Below are 25,235 nucleotides of genomic sequence, written 5' to 3'. Positions count from 1 at the left end.
CCACCTTCTGGTTAGGGTAGTAAAACAACAACTTGATAACATCATCGTCACATTTCTTAGTAAAACAAAAAATTGATTAGGTCATCGTCACATTTCTCATCGTGTTATCAAACTGTTGAATAGGCAAAGAAGGATCAAAGCAAATCTGTGAGTGTTATTATTTTTTGTTATTTGTCCCGTGATGAGCAAAGACACAAAGACAGAAAGAGACTTAGAAGTGGATCAATGTTGGTGATTTATTGGCACTTCTGCTTGTTTGCAAAGTGGAAAGAAAAGCAAGTCAAGAAGACGATAAAGAAAAACAGGGAAAAGGCGAAGAGGAGGACGCGTGATCCATGCAGACCTTGTAAGACTCGTCAGGTTCATGCTGCCAGGTGAAAACACAACTTTCACATCGTGTCAATGTACATCTTCAAAACAACCAATGAGGTTCAATGATTTCATGTTAAGCAAACCTAATCATAACATCACCTGCCAGCAGTGGTGAGTTAAATGAGTAAACATGTCAAAAGTGCATTTTCATGGCCTCAAGGCCTCATTTTATTGAGTAAAGACTTTTCATCACTTTTATTAATAACGTTGGCAGAGTAAACAGACTTAGCGTGTGGAAATACAAAAAGCATATTAGCATATCAGCAAACATGATTATAAAACACAACATGGAGTTTGTCTATTAGTAACTTTTACGAAAACATCGATCAGGTCCATGCGGCACTCTTGCTAGCTCACATGCTAAAAACACACACAAACAAACTAAATCACTCTCATTGTAAACATTGGCCTGCATGGCTACTTGCTAATTAGCTAACGATGTTGCCATGGAAACACATGGAGGGACACGGGTGTTCTTTGGCTCTAAAAGAAGCTGGCTTCATTCAAGTCAGGTTGGCAATGAGAAGACTTGAAGGGTTTCTACAGCTAGCAAAGCAAACATCTCTGCTGGGGGGGCTGAGCTTTGGAGACGGTGGAGGTGGAGGTGTTTACCATGCGATCGGGGAAGTTCTGACATCTGACTGAGTCCAGGGTTGAGGATATAGCCTCAGAGGAACTATCATCGGGGGCACCAGAGCCCTAAACAAACAAACAAACAAACAAACAAACAAACAGTGAGGTGAGTGGACGTCAACACAAATGCAACTCGTTCGTTTCCTTCAAGGTATGTTAGAGCAGTGATTCCCAACCAATCTCACTTAATTAAAACAACCAATGAGCCTGTGTATGCACCTTTTGGCATTCATTCCAAAAAATGTCATGATGGTATGTTTCTGTTGGCTGCTGTGTTTTTGTTTCGGTTGTGTGGAAAAGCGCTTGGAGCCTCTGGCGGACACAGGCTCTGCGTGATCCTCATTAGTCAGGTTCTTAAGCGCTAGATAGACAGGAGCTAGCTGCCCGAATATTGTCTACATTTTGCCATTTGTCCTTGTTCGATTGTATGCTTTGCTACATTTCGCCTTGTTGCTTGCTCAAATTTGTGTTTTCCTGCTTTGAGGTTGAATATTCTGTGCACTCGTTCATAACGGAATGAAAGTGTTCAACTAAAAAGGACCAAATGTCAGAGTCAAGAAAGTTGAGACGAGATGATCATAATTTCAGTATTTGTGACAATTTAGTGTGGTGGTGCGGTGTAAGATTTTTCCAGTACAATGGTGCCTGGACTTACGTGTGCCTCCAACTTTGTTTTACCAGTTAGGAGACCCCGCTTGGTCGATTTTCAGCTTTGTGTTCCCAGCCAAAATTGGAGTAAGGTAGTAGTCTACTAAGCCGTCAATAATCAAACAGCATCCGCAACACATGAACATAGTTATGAATATACAGTATTTATATTACCTGTTGACTTTGTCCGCATGAAGCTTGGCTCCTTTCTGGGACACTAACGCTGCTGACTTCCTGATGCAAACAATGAAAAAGACAATATAAAAAAGAAATAAACTAACATGATGGAAGAAAAAAGGTTTGGTCACTGCAAACTAGATTAACTGCAGAAGTTCTTGACAGTGAAGCAAGCGACAAGTAGACAAGATATTTTGAAGGATTATTTCCAAGATGTTAGAAATGATGTGCCAGTAGGCTGTGTGTTAGCAACTGAAAAAAGCCTTTTCACCAAGTAGTGATAACAAATGTTATCTGCGAGGAGAATGAGGGCAGCAAGAAAATGGAGTGCTGCAGCTGTGTGGCGACTGCGGCGTAAACTACTGTAGCATCCAAAGGCACAGCTAAATTAGGCACAGCAACAGGCTAAGCTAATTGTAGATGAGTCATTCTGATTGTAGATGAGTCATTCTTTCATTCATTCATCTTCCGTTCTGCTTATCCTCACTAAGGTCGCGGGTGTGCTGGAGCCTATCCCAGGATGAATACGCTAGATGATGAAACAGGCAGTTTTTTGGATTGCAAAAGACCAGGACCACTGAGATCTGTTCATTCATTCATTCATCTTCCATTTCGCTGATCCTCACTAGCACATCAGCCTCACAGTTCTGAGGACCGGGTTTCAAATCCCGGCCCGGCCTGTGGGGAGTCTGCATGTTCTCCCCCTGCCTGGGTTTTCTCCGGGTACTCCGGTTTCCTCCCACATCCCAAAAACATGCATGCAAGGTTGATTGAAGACTCTAAATTGCCCGTGAGTGTGAATGGTTGTTTGTTTATATGTGCCCTGCGATTGGCTGGCGACCAGTTCAGGATGTACCCCGCCTCTCGCCCGAAGATTGCTGGGATAGGCTCCAGCACACCCGCGACCCTGAGGTCGAGTGAGGATAAGCGTAATGGAAGAAGAATGAATGAATGAACAGACCTCAGTCGTCCTGGTCTTTTGCAATCCAAAAAACTGCCTGTTTCATCATCTAACGTATTCATCCTAGCTAGCATCAGTCTTTTTGGTGGGTCCCGGTGGCTCAGAACTTGCAGCCATTAGTATACGAACTTCTGTGATTTTGTCTGTTTTAGCAAAACAGTCTCATACATTTAACACGTTTTTTTCAAACTTAGCAAAGCATGTGCCATAGTTAATTAAATTAACAAAAAAGAAAACAAACTGTAGAACACATTCAATGAAATAAGCATATCAAGAAATAATATACAGTAATAAAAATAACAACAACAAAATAAGAATATTCAGAATTATGACTGAAGCGAGTCCTGAATTCCGGCCCAACGTACTGCAGAAAGGGTCTGAGCCAAGTAGGTAGTGTACAGTGGAAAAGCGGCCCGAGATGATTTATGGAAACTCTGAGCGGAGATTAAAGGTAAGCACAAGTGGGATGAGCAAAAACAGAGACTGAGGAAGAAGTAGTAGTGGCCTTCGATGGCTGACTTTGTTACCTCTGGGGAAGCACCCTGGAAAGTATCCCAGAGCCACCACAAAACACCTCCTGCACCTGCCTTCAGTTCCGGCGCCTCCCCTCCCATTTTCTGACAGGCCTCCTCAGCTGGGAGCACCTCGCCACCGCCACCGTCAGTGTCACCCCCATCGCCACTACCGCCGTCACGCCCTCGCTGCAGAAACAAGACCAACATGCTCGAAAGCGGACAATGACGACGGGGTAGCTGCGACCTGCCTCATTTTTTTTTGCGTGAAACCACAAATGTGAAAACTGTGTTTCTTGGCTGAGGAACACTTCAGTGAAGTTTACATCAAGTTGATTCGAAGCCGTTAGTAGTTGTTGGCATGCAGACTGACAATGATTACCCATCCATCCATTTTCTGTACTGCTTATCCTCACAAGGGTTGCGGGAATTCTGGAGCCTGTCCCACCTATCTCCGAGCGAGAGGCGGGGTACACCCTGAACTGGTCGCCAGCCAATTGCAGGGCACATAGAAACAAACATCCATTCGCACACACATGCACGCCTATGGGCAATTTAGAGTCTTCAACCAACCTACCACGCATGTTTTTGGGATGCGGGAGGAAGCCGGAGTACCCGGAGAAAACCCACACAGTCACGGGGAGAACATGCAAACTCCACACAGACCAGGCCGGATTTGAACCCCGGTCCTCAGAACTGTGAGGCAGATGTGCTAACCAGTCGTCCACCGTGCCGCCACAATGATTACCCCTCCCACAATTTTCAAACGCATTGCAAATGTACAGTATTTGAACACACACAAAAAAATGCGAGCATAAAATGTATCAAAAAAACTGTACAGTACTGCATTGAAGTGCTGTGAATACCCCTACATGGCAGAAATGCCTAAGGTATTGCGTTCCATATGTTGTGTTGAGAGTCGACGTCCACCTTCTTGTTTTGCATTCTCAACACAATGGGCGGGTAACTACGTCCTGCCCGAAGCATATCCAGGAGTTTTATGTTCTTCTAAAAGGTCAGAATGTTCCTCTGGCTTAGGCTCACTAGTAGAAGCCTTCCAAGGTGCAGAGGAGCCGTCTTAGGGCTTAAAACCAAACTAATTGTGCTGTCCGAGAATGTGAGATGTTTCCAGGAGCCACTCAAAGCCCATGAGAATGAAAATCCAGTGAGAATGCTTAAATGTTCATTATTTTATATGCATATTGAATTTGTACGACATTCATCAATATTTATGTGCTTTTAGTCTGGGTTCTGGTCTCGTGGTCCTTACCGGCCCACTGTCGGCCATCTCCGAGCGTCTCTGCTCAGGCGTCGCTCTTTTCGCTGTCATCAGCGAGTCTCCAGAGCGTTGTAGCAATTTGTCCTCGACGTGTGCAATCCTGATGCGGCCCGGCTCACCATCGCCCACCTAACAGGCGACATCGTCAAGGACTCGTTTGTTTGGACTTTTGATGAGAATTACAACTCACCTCAGCCTCTTCTGAGCTGGATTTCTCTAGTTCTGATTGGGATGTCGCGAATTGGGCTCTGCCTTGAACCTGTTGAGTATGTTGAGTCTGAGTCGGAAGATGCTGGATGAACAGAGCTGGAACCTTCTACAATGTGAGCAAAACACTTTGTTGTGGCCCACTGACTGACCTAGTAACTGTTCAGCTGATTGACTGACTAACCTTCTCCAGTTCCAGCAGCAAAGTTTGTAGCTGATTGATGACACTAAAGACAGTCAAGGTCTCCTCTCCCTTCTCTGGAAGATGAAGGTCCAGTTTGGATTTCTGGATGTCTGCTATGCTGCTCCTCATGGACTGGATCTTCTGCTCAACCATCTGGGAGTTGTCAAAGAGCTTTGAGTAGGCAAGGACTTATTTGTATTTCATTGAGGAGAGAACAGTCACTTTACCTTCAGACGTTTCTCCTTGAGGCTGGGCAATGTCTCTGGAGAACAGAAGATAGTCTTAATCTCAGCAATGTTATTCTGCATCTTCCTGACTTCAGTCTCCATCATGTTGACCTCCTTTGAGCCAGAAGACGACAGAAGCAGACATCAGCAACGCAAAGAAGCAGAGACAAAAGACACGAACGTTACCAATCTAGGCCTTACAGCAGCAGCTTGCTCAAGTCGAGACAATGGAGCCGCAAAACTGTCCTGAACGGCTGCCACTTGGAGGTCGGCTTCCGCCAATTGTTCCCGAAGAGTCGAGACTTCGACCACTTGAGAGATTTGGTCCAGGACTGAAGTGAAACCCTGCAACGTGGTTCGGATCTGCTCCGAGTCATTCAACACCGTCTGAGACAACAGCGACAGAGACCAATTCAACATAACCTCACTCGTCTTCTGAGCGGCAAAAGGCGAAGCATTCTCCAACGGCACCACTAGTTAAACAAACCCCTTACGTGTCTTTTGACCAAGGCAAGAGCGACTGAGAAAACAGGGGAAATGGCTTCAATGATGATTTTTAGCCTTCTTCTCGTACCGCCATAGGTTGAATGTGTGAAATGTTGGTCCAAAAGAAGATGTTACGTGTGTTAAATTGCTTGGAAGGAAGACAGAACACCTGCCGTCATTTACATTTCTACAGGTAAGCTGATTAAAAAATAGACTTAGTGGAAAGTCCGACATGGTTAACATGATCATTGAGCGACTGTGCCATGATATGCGTCGTTGTGGACTATGTTTAGATTAGACTTATTTTGTTTCATGGTATGTCGTGTTTTTCTGTGTCCCTTGTTCATGTCTTGTCAACTCGTTAGGTTTTCGTTTCCCTCTTCTCGCCAGCCCTGTTACTTGAGTCTACTACTCATGTCTTGTCCGGATGTGCCTCATTGTCTCGTCAATTTGTTTGTGTTTAGTTCCCTGGTTTCTGTCAGTCTGTGTCGGGTCATTGTTGCGTTCACGTTACGTAGCCTTCGTAATCATGTTTCCCATATAGTCTTCAGTGTTGAGTGTTGTTTATCCCGTGTTCCTTTGTTACTTTTTCTAATGACGTTTGGACTTTTTTCTGGAGAGTATTTTTTTTTTTATCATGCTGTAGTGCTTTTTTTTTTTTTTTTTTGCCATCCAATTGGCTGATGACCAGATCAGGCTGTACCTCCCCTCTCGCCCAGAGTCAGCTAGGATAGGCTCAGCACGCCCACCGCCCGAGTGATGATAAGCATTACGGAAAATGGATGGATGGATGAAGTACTATTTGTATTCCATTTTTCTGTAGTAAATCTTTTGAGTACATCCTGCACGACTGCCTCTCCTCCCTGCGCTTGGGTCCTCCACATTTGCCTCTACCACACAAACCAATTTATCTGACATCCACTCGATTTATCCTGCTGGATTAATTATAGTTTTTGGGAGGAAAATGGGGAAAAAAAAAAAGAAATGAATAAAAAAATAGTGCTATATCTGGCGGCGTAGCCCCAAACACAAGCTTTTCTAATGGTTTCAAATGAGGTGAGCGGTATTCACTCGTGTTCTGCCACCCCAAGTATCCTCCTGCCTATTGTTTACAAACATGAAGTGGTCGATTAATGCAGTGATTCCCAACCAGGGTGCCATGGCACACTAGTGTACTGTTTGAGATCACCAATGGCGCCACGGGAAATTATCCAATTTCAAAAATTATTTTTAAATTATAAGTACAGTGGGTATGGAAAGTATTCAGACCCGCTTAAATTTTTCACTCAGTTATATTTCAGCCATTTGCTAAAATCATTTAAGTTCATTTTTTTCCTCATGTACACACAGCAGCCTATATTGACAGAAAAAAGATGAATTGTTGAAATCTTTGAAGATTTATTAAAAAAGAAAAACTGAAATATCACACAGCCATAAGTGTTCAGACCCTTTGCTGTGACACTCATATATTTAACTTGGGTGCTGTTCGTTTCTTCTGATCATCCTTGAGATGGTTCTACACCTTCATTGGAGTCCAGCTGTGTTTGATTATACTGATTGGACCTAATTAGGAAAGGAAAGACCTTACAGCTCACAGTGCATGTAAGAGCAAATGAGAATCATGAGGTCAAAGGAACTGCCTGAAGAGCTCAGAGACAGAATTGTGGCAAGGCGCAGATCTGGCCAAGGTTACAAAAACGTTTCTGCTGCACTTCAGGTTCCTTAGAGCACAGTGGCCTCCATAATCCTTAAATGGAAGACATTTGGGAAGACCAGAACCCTTCCTACAGCTGGCCGTCCGGCCAAACTGAGCAATCGGCGGAGAAGTGCCTTGGTGAGAGAGGTAAAGAACCCAAAGATCACTGTGGCTGAGCTTCAGAGATGCAGTCGGGAGATGGGAGAAAGTTCTCGAAAGTCAACCATCACTGCAGCCCTCCACTAGATGGGGCTTTATGGCAGAGTGGCCCAACGGAAGCCTCTCCTCAGTCCAAGACACATGAAAGCCAGCGTGGAGTTTTCTATAAAAAAAAAAAAAAAAAAACACCTGAAGGACTCCAAGATGGTGAGAAATAAGAGTCTCTGGTCTGATGAGACCATGGTAGAACTTTTTGGCCTTAATTCTAAGCGGTATGTGTGGAGAAAACCAGGCACTGCTCATCACCTGTCCAATACAGTCCCAACAGTGAAGCATGGTGGTGGCAGCATCATGCTGTGGGTGTGTTTTTCAGTTGCAGGGACAGGACGACCGGTTGCAATCGAAGGAGAGATGAACGCGGCCAAGTACAGGGATATCCTGGACAAAAACCTTCTCCAGAGTGCTCAGGACCTTAGATTGGGCTGAAGGTTCACCTTCCAACATGAAAATGACCCTAAGCACACAGCTAAAATAACGAAGGAGTGGCTTCAGAATAACTCAGGGACTGTTCTTGAATGCCCCACCCAGAGCGCTGACTTAAACCCAATTGAGCATCTCTGGAGAGACCTGAAAATTGCTGTCCACCAACGTTCACCATCCAACCTGACAGACCTGGAGAGGATCTGCAAGGAGGAATGGCAGAGGATCCCCAAATTTTTCATTTTTAATAAACCTGGAAACATTTCCACAATTCTTTTTTTTTTTCTGTCAATATGGGGTGCTGTGTGTACATTAATTAGGGAAAAAATGAACTTAAATTATTTTAGCAAATGGTTGCAATACAAAAAAGAGTGAAAGATTTAAGGTGGTCTGAATACTTTCCGCTGTACTTCTTTGTTCATCTATCTTTGCTAGCGACATATAGTGACAGGCAGAACAATGAAATGTTCATCCATTCGATGTCAGAAGGTAAAATAAACGTGTATCCATCTGTTGCCATTCTTAGAACAGAATAAGAGCTTTGTGTGAGATTCTTCTAATGTAAAACGCTGGGTACCTTTGCTCAATAAAATTTGGGAAACACTGTATTAGGGCATCATCTTCAAACCTAAAAACAACATGGAGGACAGTTTTGGGGCAAGGAGGCTCATTTGGTTGAAGCTTTGTGCTTCTGCTGACCTGCAGAGCTCCAACGTGTTCACTCAGACATTTAGCCGTGGTGTAAGTGCGCGGAGCGGCGAGCCACGACTGAGAGTCCGACATCCAACTCTTGGAGCTGTTGATCATTTCCTGATGCTCCTCAAGCCAAGTTTGCATCTGACCACAAGCACAAGATAACAGTTGGCATCAAGCTCGATCACAAATGCAATTGCAGCACAGGGGTAACATCCATAATCTTTTTTTATGAATTTGAAGCTCCGATAATGTTCATGAAAGCTGCTTCTGTATTTAATCACAACAATTAAATATTCATTGTCAAGCTGAAAACGTAACAAAAAAGTTTTTCCACCCTGCTAAGGAGTGTTGTCTTCTGCTCTGCCTGTTTGACGAGCTGTACATGGAGCTGCTGCACCTCCACCAATCTTTCTGTGAGGTACAGTGCCTCCTGTGGACTCTCCAAGCCCTGCACGTCAGACTCCAGCGCCGCAACACACGAGTGCCACTTGTTCAGCTTGTCCCACACCATCTGCACACAGATGCAACAGCACATAGAGTTAGAAGTCACCTACACTACAGGTTCAAATGTATTTACATGTCCACAACCCCTCCAGGGTTGTGGACATGTAACGAGTTGACCTTCTGAGAGGCAAACTGCTCCAGGCTAGTGAGCAGGAACAGAACATCTCCATAGGAAAATGGTCTCAAGCCAGAGGTTCACAAGCTCCACGAGAGCCCCACCCACCTTCTGAGCGAGCTTTGCTTCTGCCACACTGGAACTTCTGTCTTCCAGCCTCTCTTGCACTGACCTCAGGCCAGCTTGCGTCTCGAGGAGCTTTGCTGCGATTCTGTGCACGGGTCCACTCTTCTCGATCGCCTCTTCAACCTGAACGGACAAATCAGGCAAAAAGGGGTCACCAGGTACAGAAGCACGGAGGAGTTAGGTTAGGACTATAAGGACTTCTTCTCATGCCCAATGTGTTAACATGCCATCAAGGTAATTTGTTTACCTGCAAAAGTTGGATGGAGGCAACTGGACTGTTTTTAGTTCTTAAGACATTTAACATTTATGCCAAAAGGCTTCTACTGTTCAAAACTTTAGGTGTGGAGTCCTCCTATTAATGTCTCTCCACACCTAAAATTTTGAACTGAAGAAGTCATTTCGATTAAAGATTAAACATCTTCAACGACCAACGAGGGTCCAATTGTCTTCATTCAACTTTTGTAGATTAACATTACCTGGATGACTGAGAATCTGCACAGACATCGTTTGTTTACCTTATCCTCGACTTGGTCCAGAGTCTTTTGGATCTCCTGAAGTTGGCCGTTGATCTCGACAGGGACCATGTCAGATTCAAAGTACTTTGACTTCAGTCTCTCCTTGATGCGATGGACCAGAGCTTTCTGGATGCACAATTGGCTGTGGATCCCCTGGAACCACCGAAGGGCGGACATGGCTCACACCACAGACTACCACTCTTGAAAACTTGTCAAACTTGTATTTGTAGCTTCGACTGTCCACATAAAATTTTAATGCATCCAAGCAGTGTACAGTATATCAGAATCAGAACCATCTTTATTTTGCCAAGTATGTCTAAAACACACAAGGAATTTGTCTCCGGTAGTTGGAGCCGCTCTAGTACGACAACAGACAGTCAATTGACCAAGAACAATTTTGAGACATAAAGACATTGAGAAAAACAGTCACTGAGCAATAAAAGGTTGCTAGTAATCTGGTAATGCCGGTACAAATTTTTATTTTTTCGACAATTGTGCAAAAAGGTGCAGAGTCCTCTAGCTATTAGAGCAGTGTGAATGACTAATAGAGCAAGAGTCCGGTGCAATGACCATTGTGGAAAGAGCAGACACTACTCAGGCACGTGAGTTTTTGTCATGGAGCTGGACAGTGTTCATACCTTCAGTTTTGCTGGGCTGCTGCTTGGATCTATGTCTGACAAAAGACTGTCAGCCGCCGTCAACCAAACCCAAACCACCTGCAGCTCTTCTTGCACTTTTTCTTTCTCCTCCAGCTCCAGCTTGATCCACTCCAAACCTTCTCGGCTCCTCTGGTTGAGGCTAAGGAAAAACAAAACATCTAAAACAAATATTTTTCCAAGTTTCCATAAGTCAGCTTGTGATTAGCAGTGGCCTGACCACTATCATAAGTACTGACCTCCATTTACAACCAAAATTCTAATATTTGTTCCATGACATTGTATTGATTCCCGACAAGCTATTCTCTTCATTTGATAGCGTTTCTCTTGGCTTTACCACTTACAATACGTGTATGTGGATAACACATTCTATTGTCCAATCAAATTCGAGGATCTATTTGTTGCCATGTCAATCTAATGTAATCAATCTAATGCACTGTACTTCAATAAAATACACTAAATTGGGGAATGAACTAACACTGGAACTCAACAATATTAAATCACACCACTGTTCAAATCTCAAATTTTAAAAAATCTGGAAAAATATCAATCTTGATCCACATTATCCATACCGTATGATTTCCATGTAAATATCACATTCTCTGTATTCTATTTTGTTTCAATTTTAATTTAAAAAAACTTATGCATTCAGTTGTTGATTCAGTTGTCAACAAATATTTTTTTAAATTATTCATCTATTTTTCTTATATACACACACACGTGTGTGCGTGTATATATATATATATATATACACACACACACACACACGTATCGTCAGAGGGTGTAATTTCACAAGTTTTGCTTCTGCTACTTTCATTTTTAACCTGTAAATTTTCTATTTTGCCTACTTAATGACCTAAACTACTTAATGACCTAAATGACCTACTTTCATTTTTAACCTGTAAATTTTCTATTTTGCCATTTGTAAATCTTCCTCTTTAAAAGGTTGAAATAAAATCTAATCTGTCGTAGGTCTTCAGAATCAGTAGTGCGGCCCATGTAACTTCACTATTTTAGCAATTGGACAGTTTTCTCGTTAGCATTTTTCCATCATCTGATTGGTTGGTCGGAGCAAGCCAAGTTCGGCTAGCAAACACGTCCGCTGCAATCTCCACATATTAGCACATTTAATAATCGGAATATCTGGTGGGTATGATGTCCATCCATTTTCTACAGTCCTTGCCCTCAATAGGGTCACGGATGAGCGAGAGCCTATCCCAGCTGACCTTAGGCGAGAGGCAGGGTAAACCCTGGACAGGTCGTTAGCCAATCGCAGGGCACATATAGACGAACAAGCATTCACACCTCGGACAATTTTGAGTCTTCATTTAACCCAAGATGCATGTTTTGGGATGTGCAAGGAGGTACTCGGAGAAAACCTACGCAAGCACAGGGAGAACAACTCCACACAGGAAGGCCAGAGCCCAGATTCGAACACAGAATTGACCAGAACTGGGAAGAAGACTTCTTATCTACTTGTCCACAGTGCCTCCCTGGGTATGATTTTTATTTTATTTTTTTGGCCATTTTATTAGGTAAATATTGGTTGTGAAGATGATCCTGCAGATGATGTACGTTGTACAGTTGTGTGCTTTTAACATTGCTTATTTGTACAGTATTGATGGTTTCTGTAATTGTGACGTGATATTGGTGGTATTAAGAGGTGGATTAAGTTTTAAGAGGTGGATTAAGTCAGCTAAACCCCCACAAAAGGCCAAATGCACCACCTGCCACTGGTGCACATATAACCACTTACGTGTCATAGACTGTCTGCATCGCTTGCAGCTGCAGATAGAATGGAGTTGGTGCCTGTTCCATATTGGCAGGGACACCTAGCAGCCTGGCTACACGTAATTCGAGGATGGAAAGTGCATGATGTTCGCAGTCCAGTCTGTCCTGGTATTGTTCCCAGCGCTGCTGCAGGTCAAGAAGTCCTTTAGTGGAGGCCATCAACGGGGCAGGCTCGGGGAGCTCCTCCTCCACCTGCTGCAGCACAGCGGAGGCTTTCTCCACCTGAGAAACCAACGCAAACTGCTGAGATGGCCGGTCAATTTGAGTAATGCCGCTGTGTAATTACAAAAATGTCAACGTAAATAATAACAGTAAACATCATCACACAATGACATCATTCAGCAACTTTTGGTAAAAAAATAAACCCTTTAGCAACATTCCCAGAAAATGAGAGTTGGCACCACTGTACTGAGCAGACAGTAGCTTTCAACTACTGTGTCACGCCTGCGAAGACGTACACTGCGGGTGATGTCACTCCATTCTACAATCCTCTGTTTGAGTCTCGCAGTCAGCTGTTGTGAGCAAAGGCGGAGTTTTGTCACGCGTTTCCAGGCTGCAGCCATGGAGGTCTCTCGGTGTCCTCGGCACCTCTGCTCTGGACACCACTCCACCATCTCCTCAAGATGATTCTGTACAGAGTCCAGATCCTCTTGCAGAATCTGCACCAGAGCCAACAGAGTAGTGCAAGTCAGGTACATGTACTTTGTTTCACTGTGTGACTGGCGGTCTGATGCGTACTTTAAGCTTTTCCAGCTGCTCACTGCAGTCGGCTAGCGAGTTGACCTTCTGAGAGGCAAACTGCTCCAGGCTAGCCTCGGCTTTCCTAATTTTGTCATGGAATTTTGTGTATTTTCTGTAGTTTTCTGCACAGCTGTGAAACAATTTTTACCAGTTAGAATAGAGAGGCTACGCTATATACTCTTGGAGTAAGCACAGATGAGTATATGTACAACCTGCTGAGATTCTCCAATTGAAGGTAACCATTTGCTTTAAGTGTGGACATCCTCACTAGGAGCTGGCTCAGAATACTCTCTTGGAGTCGCTCTAACTCCACGGGGGACAGTAAAGGATGCAGGGCAACTTGGCTCAACTGGTCCATGTAAGGCTGGAAATGATCCTCCAGTGAGGCCAAGATGACCTGCGTCTCCTCCAACTTTTCACAACAGATTCCAGTTAAGGCAGGAAGGGGCAGCAGAGAGACCTCAAAGTCCCTCAAGAACTGCAGTGCTTGTTTTACAGTATGGGTGTAGTTTCTCAGTGATGTCCTTGCATCAGAGATATTGTCCTATAACACAAATAATCAACATCACAGACTGTTGTTATGTCAGAGCTCATAGCTAAATACTAAAACAAACGGGATCATTAATGATGGATTGAGGACAGACTGGCAAGGTTGTAGATTCTAAAAAGGAACTTGGGAACCACTTGCTTCCTGGTAACTAAATAAATACACATAACTGACAACAATTGGCTCTCTGGATTCAGGTAGGATAAAACATCCTTTGGATGAGCAGTCAAATTTCCTTAAGTATCTACAAGCATACCCAGCTGCTGGCAATCCTGGAAAAAAAGCAGAAAAGGCCCACTTGCCAATTGTGAGTCACATTCACGTAGAAAGACATTCTTCAAGTCTTCAAGATCTGATGATCCGGTTCCTTCCGTGTTGCCTTTATTATGCTCTAGAAATTCTAGTGCTCTCATTCGCGACTCAACCATATTTTTCAAAAACAGGATCCTCTGGTATTCCTTATTAATGCATGTTTCATTTGGCGTCATCGGTAGGGGGTTCTGAAGCTCCTGGTGAGCATCCCAGAGGAAGGCTCGCATGACTTTCCTCTCTGAGTCGAGATCAAGTTCTTTAACCAGAGACCACTCGATAATGCTGAGATTGCTGAGGGTTTTCATTTCCAATGTTTTAAAGCGCTCCTCGTTTTGTTGAAGTCTCTGTTGCTCTGAGCACAGCTGAGAAGGATATAGGTCAGTTGAGATCATATGGAGTTTCGATCCAACCTCCTTGCAAAGTCTTTTTATCAGAGGGAAGTGAAAAAGAAGCTTCTGGTAGATCTTGTACTTTTCCTCCACCTGGCTGTCTTCTTTGGTCTGACAGAGCTGCTCCTCGACAGCCTCTTTAAGGTCCTCCACAGTCTGCCTCATGTTGAGGTACTTCTCGTGGTCTCTGGCCTTTAATTGCAGGGTAGTCAGTTTGTTATGAATTTCAGCAGTGACTGAATACAATTCACTTGTCTTATCTTCCTGAATCCAGTATTGGAGAAGGTCAATCTTGGACTTGTGCTCCAAAAGCATTTGTTTGAAAGATTCCAAAATTTGCAGCAATTCTGTTGTGACGGGGAACCTCAGTTTGTTCAGTTCTTCTTGCATCTGCCTTAGGCTTCTTTCAACAGTGATTAGCTCTCTCTTGTTTGATTCTATAGCTTGGACATGTTCATCAAGCTCTTTTTTGTTGACCCTTTCATGGCTACTAATGTTGCTGATGTCTTCCTGGAGGTTGATAAGCTTGTCAAAAAGCTGGCAGTTCTCTGTGATGCTAAGCTCAGAAGCAATGTCTTTACTCTTCATTAAAAGAGCTTCACAGGCAGCAGACTGCTTTTCTGCCTCAACAAGGGTCTCCTGGATCTCAAGATCACTGCGATCAACCTCACCAGGACTCATGAATTCCATCCGGATGGTCTTCATTGTCTCTCTTTGCAGATGTGTCCCGACCCAGGAGTCGATATTTGCAATCTGTTCTGACAGCTTTTCTCTGACCTGCAGACCAGATTCTATGTCCTTCACAGACTTGGACAGCTTCTCCGTGATTGACTTTGAAAGCTCTTCAAGATATTCCAACAGGGAATGCATCACAGGCATTTCCTCAATCTGGTCCAGCTGTGGCAGAAGTTCTGTCGCTGCCTTCACCTGTGAGTTGAGTTGCCTCCGTTTCACTGTGACCTCAGACTGCAGCTTTTTAATTGCCCTGAGCTGGTGGTGAACCGCCTCAGGGAGAAGGCACACCCTATTGCACCTGCCCTCAATTTCACTCTCAATCTTCTTAGCCCATGAGAGGCCATTCCCTCCACAATGTCATAACTTTCTTAATGACGGGATTACTGCTTTTCTGGATTTGAGAGGACATCCGTTCCTCTGTGAGACAAAGTTGGTCTTTGACATTTAAGAGCGCTTTCTTTATCTCTACTGTTTCTTTTGGCCATAAGCTCGGGGGTAGTGCCTCTGACATTTCTTTCAAATGGAGATATTTGACGTGGGCACCTTTAACTTCAGCGTGTGCCATCATCAACTGCTTTGCTTTCTTGCAATCCCACAGAGATACTTCAGGGTGTTCGGCTTCAGGTTCTTCACTGATTGATTCTAAGTGTCCCCGTAGATGGGATAACTCCAGCAAAAGACTGCTGCAGCTATGTGACTGAACATCTGCATGATGCAATGCTTTCTCCACAGCTCTCTCCAGTTCTCTCCATTCCTGATGTCGAGTCTGAAGCATACTCTTCGCAGCTGCTTGATGAGCGCGGCTAAGAAGAGGGTACAGCTTTGTATGGATGCCAAGCAACTCTCCAAGGACAGTCCGTTTCTCCTCGAGAGTTCTCTTCATGAAGTTCAGGCGGTTGGCTTCCTCCTGGCCACTCTCTGCTTGGGAACTACAAGAAAAACAGCTTAGTCCACAACTTTCAGAGTACAACAGATACTGTGGTACCATGACTTATGATTTTTCGAGTTAACAGTCAAAGGTTTTTGCTTTGTGTGACAAAATTCGAGTTACGAGCGAGCTTTAGGTTCACCCCACTCTGAGTGAGGTGAAAAAAAAATGGAGCAATCAAGTTTGGTGTAATGCCCTGGCATGTGGGGAAGGAGAGCCACAGTGGCCGATGCACTTTCAGCCATTTATTGAGCGGCGCAAACAGTCAAACAAACAAATATAAAATGTGAACACTTGCAAGGAGCTGCTGTAGGCCACAACTCACACGCAAATTAACCAAATCAACTAAGACAACGGGTAAGTCAAGGTACCACTGTATGTGGAAAAGATTATGCGTAGAAGGAAACTACTTGATGAACGTACAGTCTCAACACATCCAATTGAGCTGCCAGTCTTTCCAATGTGGTCTTGGCTTTGTGAGTCTGGTGACAGAATTCCTGCACAACCTGAAGCTGGTCTACTTTGTTTTGGATGACAGCGATTGCATCCTGAGCAGCAGCACTCCACTGGTCCTCCATGTACTTCAGAGCTTTGGACCTGTCAGCTTCTGCTTCCCTCTGCTGGCACAGGAGAGATGCCTGGTCCTGGGCTATGGCTCGACACTTCTGTACTCAGTAGGCAAAACGTGGCTCAGGTTAATTATTAGAAGCATTACGATTTCTATTCTAATTTACGTCACATGTACTTGAAGACTCACCTCAGCCTCCTTCACCTGCTGGCTCATGGCTGCCAGCTGGAGTTCAGCTGAGTGATTCTTACAGCTCAGGAGATTTGAAACAAGCCTGCACAGGAGACCATCCAGGTCACTGCTGGGGGACGTCATCAGCTCTGCTAAACAATCCTCACATGCCTCCTATAAATACAAATTTGTTGACGATACAATGAAGAAACCTGCATTTCTTGTATCCTTTTAGTAAAACAAAAACACATATACCTCATTGAGAAGTTCCATGTCTATGATTGCCTTGGTCCCTGAGAAGATTTCTGTCAATAGAGATCTTTCTGGTGTGTCAATATCTAATTCAGACTGCTCAACACTCGCTTCATTTTTCTCAAAGGTGGTTGTTGTGCTGCCTGTGTGGGGAACATCTTGTGGTTCAGACCTAACTACCTTTCCACTTCCCTTTTGAACTGATGTACTATTTATCAGATTATCAGCTTCCTCTTTTGTTGCATTGCTTTTCTGATCTTCTGTTTGGGCCTTAGAGAGTGTCTCGACGTCAGGATGTGAGAGAGTTTCAGTGAGGCACTCTGGCGCTTCTTGTGTCACTCTAATTGAAGAGTTAATGGGCTGAATATCACCTTTGTTTAATGAAGTGATCTCAATCTTGACACTTGATTCCTGCCGTGGTTCCTTCTCATGTATCACAGTCATTTGAATTTCTTCCTGTTCAAGAAAACTTGCAGGACTAATGTGCCTATCATGGATTGATAGTTGGACTTGATGAATGTCTTCCTTTGGTCTTTCCAGGGCAGTTTGGATGAGCTGTGGTGGTTTGTTATCCAGGTTTGACTCACCTTCATCTTTCTTGGTTCCACTTGGCTGATCTGGATCAAAAGCAAGAGAAACAGGTTTGCACGCATCGCTCTGAGCGCCATTCTTGTGTCTCTCAGTGCTCATCTCTCGCTTTTCTACTTGTGACTTATCAGTTGTAGATTTCTCTTTTTTTCCTGTTTCTAGTTTGTTTTTTTGCTCCTCTTGACAAGCTCTTATCTCTACTTGTAGAAGATGCACATCAGGCCCCATGTGAATTGTCATGGGAGTATCTTGAAAAGCATCTGTAGACTTGGAGGCTTCATGCTCCTCTGTTTCAGTCAATCCTTCCTGGTTGAGTTCCAAAACTTCCTCAAGAGCCTCAGTCTGGCATGTCTTTTCCACGGCCTTCTCACATAATACAATTTCTATCAATTCTGTCACATTTGGCTGAAGTGTTGCTAAAACCACAGACGATTGCCCTTGGACCATATCTCGCTGCTCAGTGTTGCTCACAACAGAAGGGTTTTCATCCTTGACTTGATTCTGTACATTCAGTTCTAAAGTATTCACATCAGCGCTCCCTGGGATTCTATCTAAAACCAGAGATGTATTTTCTAGGTCTGTGTTGGCATCCCCAACACCAACCTTTAGTAGAACTTTGTGATCTTTGGCCTCTTCAGGTCTTTCCCTTGTGGTTTCTAACAGTTTCAACTCAATAACAGTTGGCGTTGGTATCATGGTCTGTTCAGCGAAGCTCATTTCTGTAACAGTCTGAGATTTGGGTGGCTGATCTGCGAGTACAGAAAGTTTAGTGACATCACTTTCCATCACATTGTCAAGCATCTCAGAGGTGCTTTCTTCAACAGGTTCTGAGATTGTCTCATCGTGCTTGGCCTCTTTGAATTTTAGGATATTAGGTTCCTCTTTTGTGATGGTTTGATCTTTCCTTTTCTTAGGTTCTGTAGAAACCTTCAAAAGTTTTGACTTTCTTTTGGGCGGTGATAGCTTTCTATCCCCAAAAACAGCAGCATCAGGTGTAGTTTTTACGTGTTCAGTTGTTGGCTTTACTCCACTTCCAGGGCCAAAACCTTCACTTATGGCAATATCTGTGTCAGTGGGAACTGAGGGAACATCATGATCTTTTGATTTTCTCCTGGTTGGCAGTTTCTGAGTTTCTGGTGAGATTTTCACACGCTCTGCAGTTGCTGCCACCACTTTACCTTCTTCTACAGTGGTTTTGGCAATTCCCACATTAGAGCTCGGTCTATCAAGTTCTTTTGTCTTCTTTGGCCCCTTTTTAAGAATTCCTGGAGAGGCTGTTGAGCTCTTTGACTTTCTTTTGGGTGGCTGTGGAGTTGTTGTTTCAGTTTGGTCCCGAGAATATGAGGACGTTTGCTTGGACACTGTGACTTCTTCGAAATGAAGTTTCACACTCTTTGACTTTCTTTTAGGTGGTGTGATCTCTCCTTCCGCCACAATAACAACTTCAGGGCTATCTTGTGGAGCTGAGGATTTTTTTCTGCTTTCCAACTCTAGCAGATCTTTCTGTGATCGTAAGTCAACATCTCTAAGAGCAGATTCAATAAGTCCTGTGATGAATCGAGCAACGGCAGAATCATCCACACTTACAGAGTCTTTTCTTGCTTTTTGGAGGCTTAAATCTTCACAAACATGTTCATGTTCTTTATCATCTTGATGTTTCTCCTTTCTGGGTTCCAGATTAGAGTCTTCTTTCGTCACTCCTGCATTCTCTTTTTTAGGCATTTGTGGAGTAGGCGTTAAACTCTTTGATTTTCTTGTGGGTGGTGAGAGCTTTCCTTCCACCAAAATAACTTTAGGGATTCCTGTGACAACTTGTGGAGCTGAGGATGTTTTTACACTTTCCACCTCTGGCGGATCTTTCTGTGATCGTGAGTCAACATCTCTAATAGCAGATTCAATAAATGCTGTGCCAAATTCAGCAACTACAGAACCTTCCACACTTACAGAGTCTCTTCTCGCTTCTTCACAAATTCTATATTCATTCTCATCTTGTGTTTTTTCCTCAACGGGTTCCAGATTAGATTCTTCTTTTGGCACCATCGTCTCTTCTTTTTTAGGCAGTTGGGGAGAATACTTTACACTCTTTGACTCACTTGTGGGTGGTAAAATCTTTCCTTCCTCCACAACTTCAGGAATTCTTGTGGCAACTTGTGAAACTGAAGATGTTTTTCTCCTTTCCAATTTGAGCTGATCGTTCTGGGATGGTATGTCTACATCTCTCATAGCAGATTCAATAATTCCTGTGACAAATTCAGCAATGGCAGAAAATTCCACACTGCCAGAAGCTTTCTGTGCTTCTTCACAAAGACTGTGTTCTTTGTCATCAGTTTTTCTCATGAAGGGGTCCAGATCAGATTCTTCTTTTGTCATAATTGGCTTCTCTTTTTTAGACAGTTGTGGAGAAAACTTTACACTCTTGAACTTTCTTGTGTGCGGTGAAATCTTTCCTTCCTCCACAATAACACCTTCAGACATTTCTGTGACAACTTGTGAAGCTGAAAATATTTGTCTCCTTTCCAATTCTAGCGGATCTTTCTTTGACAGTAAATCAACATCTCTTATGGCCGATTCAATAATTCCTGTGACGAATTGAGCAACTTCTGCGCTTTCAGTGTCGTCGAGAGGAGATTCTTTCTTTTCTACAATTGACTCGTCATTGTGATCTAGCCTCAAATCAGGAGTTGTTAAAGAGGTAATAGTTAAATATGAAGGAACGGTTGCCTTACTTCTCATGGCAACAAAGTCTGCATCATCTGCAAAAGTTGTATTTTGGTCATTGGAACTCAAAGATATTTGATGTTCAATGTCTTCCTCTACCCGTGGAGTCTCTGCAAATGTTGGCTTTCCTCTCGCTGGGATAACCTGAGATTGTTCTATAACTTCCTCTTGGCCTTTGTCTAACGTTTCACATTTGACCTCCTTAGTTTCCATGCAAACAGTTTCATATGTCAGCATAAGAAGTGTGGAGCCTTCCTGGGTCTCTGACTTCCTCATTTTTGGGATAACTTTGATTTCTTTTAAAAGAGTAGCTTCCGTTTGCTCACCAGATCTGGAAGTAATTGACAAGTCATCCTGATCCGATGTAGATGTCTCTGTTGAGGGAATATTTGGCTGAATTTTAACTGTTGACTTTTTCTCAGGGGAATGTTTGTTTTTCTGTGGCAGTGCAACCAAAGATGTCTTCATTTCCTCAATCTGAATATCAACAACATCAATGAGCTGACACTCAGTTTTTTGTTCATTCTTTTCAGTAAGTTCCTAAAATGAATAAAACATTAGCGTTACTCTTGACATTGTCTATCAACAACTTTAGAAATTGAGATGTTTTATATACTATTACCTTTAAGATTTGGCATAGAGACATCTGAAGTGTCCCTGCTTCTCTGAGAGTGTCAGCACCTTCTTTTGAAAGTTGGTCAAACACGTCCTGGTTCAGGCAGTCACTCAGAAATTGCTGATGATAAAACACCTCCCGAAGAAGAGCCTGCAACTTCTCACCTTCATCTGCTGTCTCCTAACACACATCAGATGTGGGGAAAATAAATTAGTATCATTTTAGAGAAAACAAAACGGTCATTCACGTGAGCTGAAGAGTGTCGATAAATCGGAATGTCAGCAAAGAATGATCCATACCTGCAGAGATGTAATGGATTTTGAAGGCTTGCTGTGATTCCAGTCCTGCAGTGCTTGCAATGAATGGCTGAGACAGTGAGCAGTGTTTGTGGAACAGTTTTGTTGATGCTCCCTCAGCCTGGATTCCAAACTGAAGCAACCAGCAAAATACATTATTAGTGGAAGCAAAATAGAAAAGAGGTTCTGTTGCAACTTCTGTTGTGAAGTACATTGTTTTTTAACAGCTGATTTCATGTATATTTGATATTTAATTGACTCAGCCCTGTTGACATTAATTAATGATAATTTGTCATCATTTACAGACCACATTCAATTCAGTACATTAGTGGTTGTTTCAAACTAAACAGACTACGCTTCCAATAATCCTTGTTCATTATGATCCAGTGAAGGCGCTAACATACATACTAGTCAGAGAAACAAAGCCTTTATATACGCTGTGATCGTGTTTATTTTGACCACCTGTAAGCAACTGTATGTAAAGGGTCCTTCATTTTACTAGCTGACCTCCTGTCTATTTTTTTTATCGGGTGTAAAGTGTGTTTAGAGAATTGGTTAGCATTATAGAATCAGTCATAAATGTGCATTTCTTTGAAGAGTCTCTGCTGGTTGTGGTACTTGAATGTAGAGTGTGCCACTTGGTATCAATGGTACCTTTCATGTTGATTGTACAGTGGACTGTGTAATTTGGTGTCCGGTTACCTGTCCTGTTGCTGGCGCAGAGAGTCCACTGTGGTGCTTACTTCTGTTGGCAGCTCACTGTCAGCAGTAACTTCCTGGTTGAGCTCATCAATTTTGACACGGAGCTCCTCGAGCGACTTTTCACAATTCTGTCATGAGAGAATATCAACGTGTATGTGTGTATGGCAGTGATTTTATGTTGGTTCTATGTTAGTGACAAGAGGTCAGGGCAGGGGTCATGGAATTTGAAGTGAAAGCCAACCTGCACGCTCTTCCAGTGCTGTCGCAGCTGATGGATGCCACTCTGCGGTTGGGCGTATCCGAGCGCCTGGTCTAGAGAGCTCAGCTCCCACTGCAAGGTGGCTGCTCTCTCCTTCAGCTCCTTAGTCCTGTGGGCCGCCTGGTGGTACAGCTCCTGCAGACGGGCCTCGCAGGCCATCAGGCGCTCCCTCACATCCTGCTCAGAGATGGCGCAGAGCTCATAAAGGTGGCTGACCTCCAGTATCAGAGCGTCACGACCTCCTGGAGTGCAGAGGCCGACCAGATCATCTCTGGCGGTGTCCAGTTCCTTCATCTCTCTCTGCTCCCGATGTACGGTCTGGAGTAAGGCCTGAGAAGAAGACCCCCGCACAAATCGAATGACGACCTGCACTAAAAACATGCTCCACGCTTGTTCTGTGCGGTGACCTTCAGGGTGTTGATGGCACTGTGAAGACCGGGTCTGTCATCTGGAGGACCTTCCAGGCCTTTCACCTGCTCTCTCAACCAATCTTGTGCTGCTTCATGCTGTTCCACCAGCTGTGTGAATTGTCTCTCCACCATGATTCCGTGTTCCAGGCTCGTCACCGCCTCCTGATCACATGCATGCAGACAGCGGAATTCAATCACGCCATGCTCAATATTTTAATTTGGAAACGAAAAAGGATGTGATGTTGTGCATACACTCACAGTTAACTCTCTGAGCAAAACTGGGATGGAGTCCTCCATTCCACCACAGGTAGTATCAGCCCACTCAGGGTCCTGGGTAGTCTCATACAGCTTGGCAGCCTGACGAACATGAAATATTTATAATATATATACAGTAGTATTATGACACCTACAAAAGGAGAACAGGGAAGAAAATGAGGGGTTGTTCTTCCCCTTGCTGTTAGAACAGCTTGCACTCTTCTGGAAAGATTTTCCACAAGCTATTGACAGTTTATATTAAGGACATTTAAAAAAAAATTTCACGAAGTTCAGTTACCTGTGTTCGTAGATTGGAGAGGAGGGGGCCCATGGCTGAGCCCCTGTCCAGCAGGGTCTGGGCTTGTTCAGTCGCCGTCCTCCGCTCCCCCAGGCCAGGCCAGGGGAAGATGCGAGGCAGATCGGACGTCTGCATCTGGAGTTCCGCCAGGAGAGCCTCAGCCTGCCCTCGCTGGTACCGACAGGACATCAGGTGGTCCTGGACACTCTGCAGTTGTCTGGTGGACACCAGCGGACAAAACCTTATGACTCATTGTTGCAGGTAAAAGGGGACCGCAGGGTGTGTTCCAACTACAGGGGATCACACTCCTCAGCCTCCCTAGTAAGGTCTATTCAGGGGTGCTGGAGAGGAGGGTCCGTCGGGAAGTCGAATGTCAGATTCAAGTGGAGCAGTGTGGTTTTCGTCCTGGCCGTGGAACAGTGGACCAGCGGACCAGCTCTACACCCTTGGCAGGGTCCTCGAGGGTGCATGGGAGTTCACCCAACCAGTCTACGTGTTTTGTGGACTTGGAGAAGGAGTTTGACCGTGTCACTCTGGGGGTCCTGTGGGGGGTGCTTCGGGAGTATGGGGTACCGAACCCCCTGATACGGGCTGTTCGGTCCCTGTACAACCGGAGTCAGAGTTTGGTCCGCATATCCGGCAATAAGTCGGACTCGTTTCCGGTGAGGGTGGGACTCCGCCAACGCTGCCCTTTGTCACCGATTCTGTGGCATAGAGGGGGTCCGGTTTGGTGGCCTCAGTATTGCATCTCTGCTTTTTGCAGATGATGTGGTTCTGTTGGCTTCATCAAGCCGTGACCTCCAACTCTTACTGGAGCAGTTCACAGCTGAGTGTGAAGTGGCTGGGATGAGAATCAGCACCTCCAATCTGAGACCATGTTCCTCAGTTGGAAAAGGGTGACGTGCCCTCTCCAGGTCGGGGATGAGATCCTGCCCCAAGTGGAGGAGTTCAAGTATCTTGGGGTCTTGTTCACGAGTGAGGGAAGAATGGAACGGGAGATCGACAGGCGGATCGGTGCAGCGTCTGCAGTGATGCGAACTTTGGATCGATCCGTTGTTGTAAAGAAGGAGCTAAGCCGAAAGGCGGAGCTTTCGATTTACCGGTCGATCTACGTTCCTACCCTCACCAATGGTCACGAGCTGTGGGTCGTGACCGAAAGAACGAGATCCCGGATACAAGCGGGCGAACATACAAGATGGCGCCTACCAGTGTGGTCGCCTCGGTAACGCGCTCTCTAATATTGTTGTTGTTTTTGTGTTTTTCGTTCGTCTTTGGACACATTACACGACTCACTTACACAAGGGGAGACTTGCTAACCATCAAGGAGGCTACTCCGAACTTTCTTTCATCAACTTTTGCAAATCCGCTCAGTTTTTTCCCCTAGTTACTTCCCGGGGCGGCGTCCGCGGTTTTCGGCGCATGGAGGCGGAAACGGCGCCACGGAGGGAAGCGAGCCGGCATTCAGGTGAAACTCCGCAAGAGAGGACACAGATTGGCGTTCCCGTCCATCCACCTCGCGAATGTACACTCCCTACCCAACAAAATGGACGAGCTTCATCTTCTGTTAAAGACCAGTAAAGACTTCGGATGTTCCGCAGCCATGTGCTTTACGGAGACCTGGCTTTGCGACGCTGTACCCGATGGCGCCGTCATGCTTCCATATTCATCAAGCAGACCGCGACATGGAATCATCGGGGAAAACAAAAGGCGGCGGGATATGCTTCTATATCAACGAAAAATGGTGTACGGACGTCACAGAGCTCAGCACACACGGCAGCCCGCATTTGGAGTCGCGGTTTTTGAACTGTAAGCCATTCTACTCGCCACGTGAGTTCGCATCATTCATCCTGGCTGGAGTCTACATTCGGCCTCAAGCTAACACGAATGCCGCACTGCTAACGCTCACCGAACAAGTCAACGAAATTGAAAAAAAAACACCCGGACTCACCCCTCATTATTCTCGGGGACTTTAACAAAGCTAAACTCAACCACGAACTCCCAAAATACAAGCAGCACATCGACTGTC

At 44.5% G+C, this 25,235-nt stretch overlaps 2 protein-coding genes across 3 annotated transcripts in view; both read right to left on the bottom strand.

Annotated features, from left to right (window-relative positions):
- Nucleotides 1-233: 233 nt before the first annotated feature.
- LOC133401906 (nesprin-2-like) lies at nt 234-15,467 on the bottom strand. The gene is made up of 18 exons (XM_061675439.1): nt 14,015-15,467; nt 13,378-13,709; nt 13,163-13,295; nt 12,883-13,083; nt 12,390-12,646; nt 10,616-10,775; nt 9,978-10,130; nt 9,445-9,585; nt 9,052-9,228; nt 8,721-8,858; nt 5,402-5,587; nt 5,201-5,314; nt 4,974-5,126; nt 4,773-4,898; nt 4,574-4,711; nt 3,319-3,492; nt 1,828-1,887; nt 234-1,071 (listed from the first exon to the last, which is right to left on the bottom strand). The coding sequence occupies exons 1-18, from the start codon at nt 15,290-15,292 to the stop codon at nt 919-921; spliced, it is 4,074 nt and encodes a 1,357-aa protein (XP_061531423.1). The 5' UTR covers nt 15,293-15,467; the 3' UTR covers nt 234-918.
- syne2b (spectrin repeat containing, nuclear envelope 2b) overlaps nt 15,467-25,235 on the bottom strand; it is a 73,082-nt gene continuing 63,313 nt past the window's right edge. For both annotated transcript variants that reach the window (XM_061675437.1, XM_061675438.1), the window contains 11 exons: nt 23,210-23,426; nt 22,915-23,013; nt 22,654-22,818; nt 22,229-22,576; nt 21,988-22,115; nt 21,289-21,418; nt 20,996-21,169; nt 17,071-20,913; nt 16,834-16,989; nt 16,500-16,741; nt 15,467-16,077 (listed from right to left, as the gene is read on the bottom strand). In XM_061675437.1, the coding sequence (XP_061531421.1) occupies nt 15,474-16,077; nt 16,500-16,741; nt 16,834-16,989; nt 17,071-20,913; nt 20,996-21,169; nt 21,289-21,418; nt 21,988-22,115; nt 22,229-22,576; nt 22,654-22,818; nt 22,915-23,013; nt 23,210-23,426 (6,106 nt within the window). In that variant the 3' untranslated portion in view covers nt 15,467-15,473. The remainder of the gene's footprint in view (nt 16,078-16,499; nt 16,742-16,833; nt 16,990-17,070; nt 20,914-20,995; nt 21,170-21,288; nt 21,419-21,987; nt 22,116-22,228; nt 22,577-22,653; nt 22,819-22,914; nt 23,014-23,209; nt 23,427-25,235) is intronic.

This window comes from Phycodurus eques, chromosome 4 (assembly GCF_024500275.1).
Source record: "Phycodurus eques isolate BA_2022a chromosome 4, UOR_Pequ_1.1, whole genome shotgun sequence".
Taxonomy (NCBI): domain Eukaryota; kingdom Metazoa; phylum Chordata; class Actinopteri; order Syngnathiformes; family Syngnathidae; genus Phycodurus; species Phycodurus eques.
This window is presented reverse-complemented; position numbering and strand designations above follow the sequence as displayed.

Bases quoted from the DNA above. Each gene is read 5' to 3' on its own strand.
- LOC133401906 (XM_061675439.1), bottom strand. From the start codon at position 15,292: ATGCCTGTGATGCATTCCCTGTTGGAATATCTTGAAGAGCTTTCAAAG. The intron at 13,710-14,014 runs GCAAGTGGGCCT...TTTGTGTTATAG, and splicing joins GTGAATGTGACTCACAATTG to GACAATATCTCTGATGCAAG. The intron at 8,859-9,051 runs GTGGAAAAACTT...GCTTGTGGTCAG, and splicing joins AGACAACACTCCTTAGCAGG to ATGCAAACTTGGCTTGAGGA.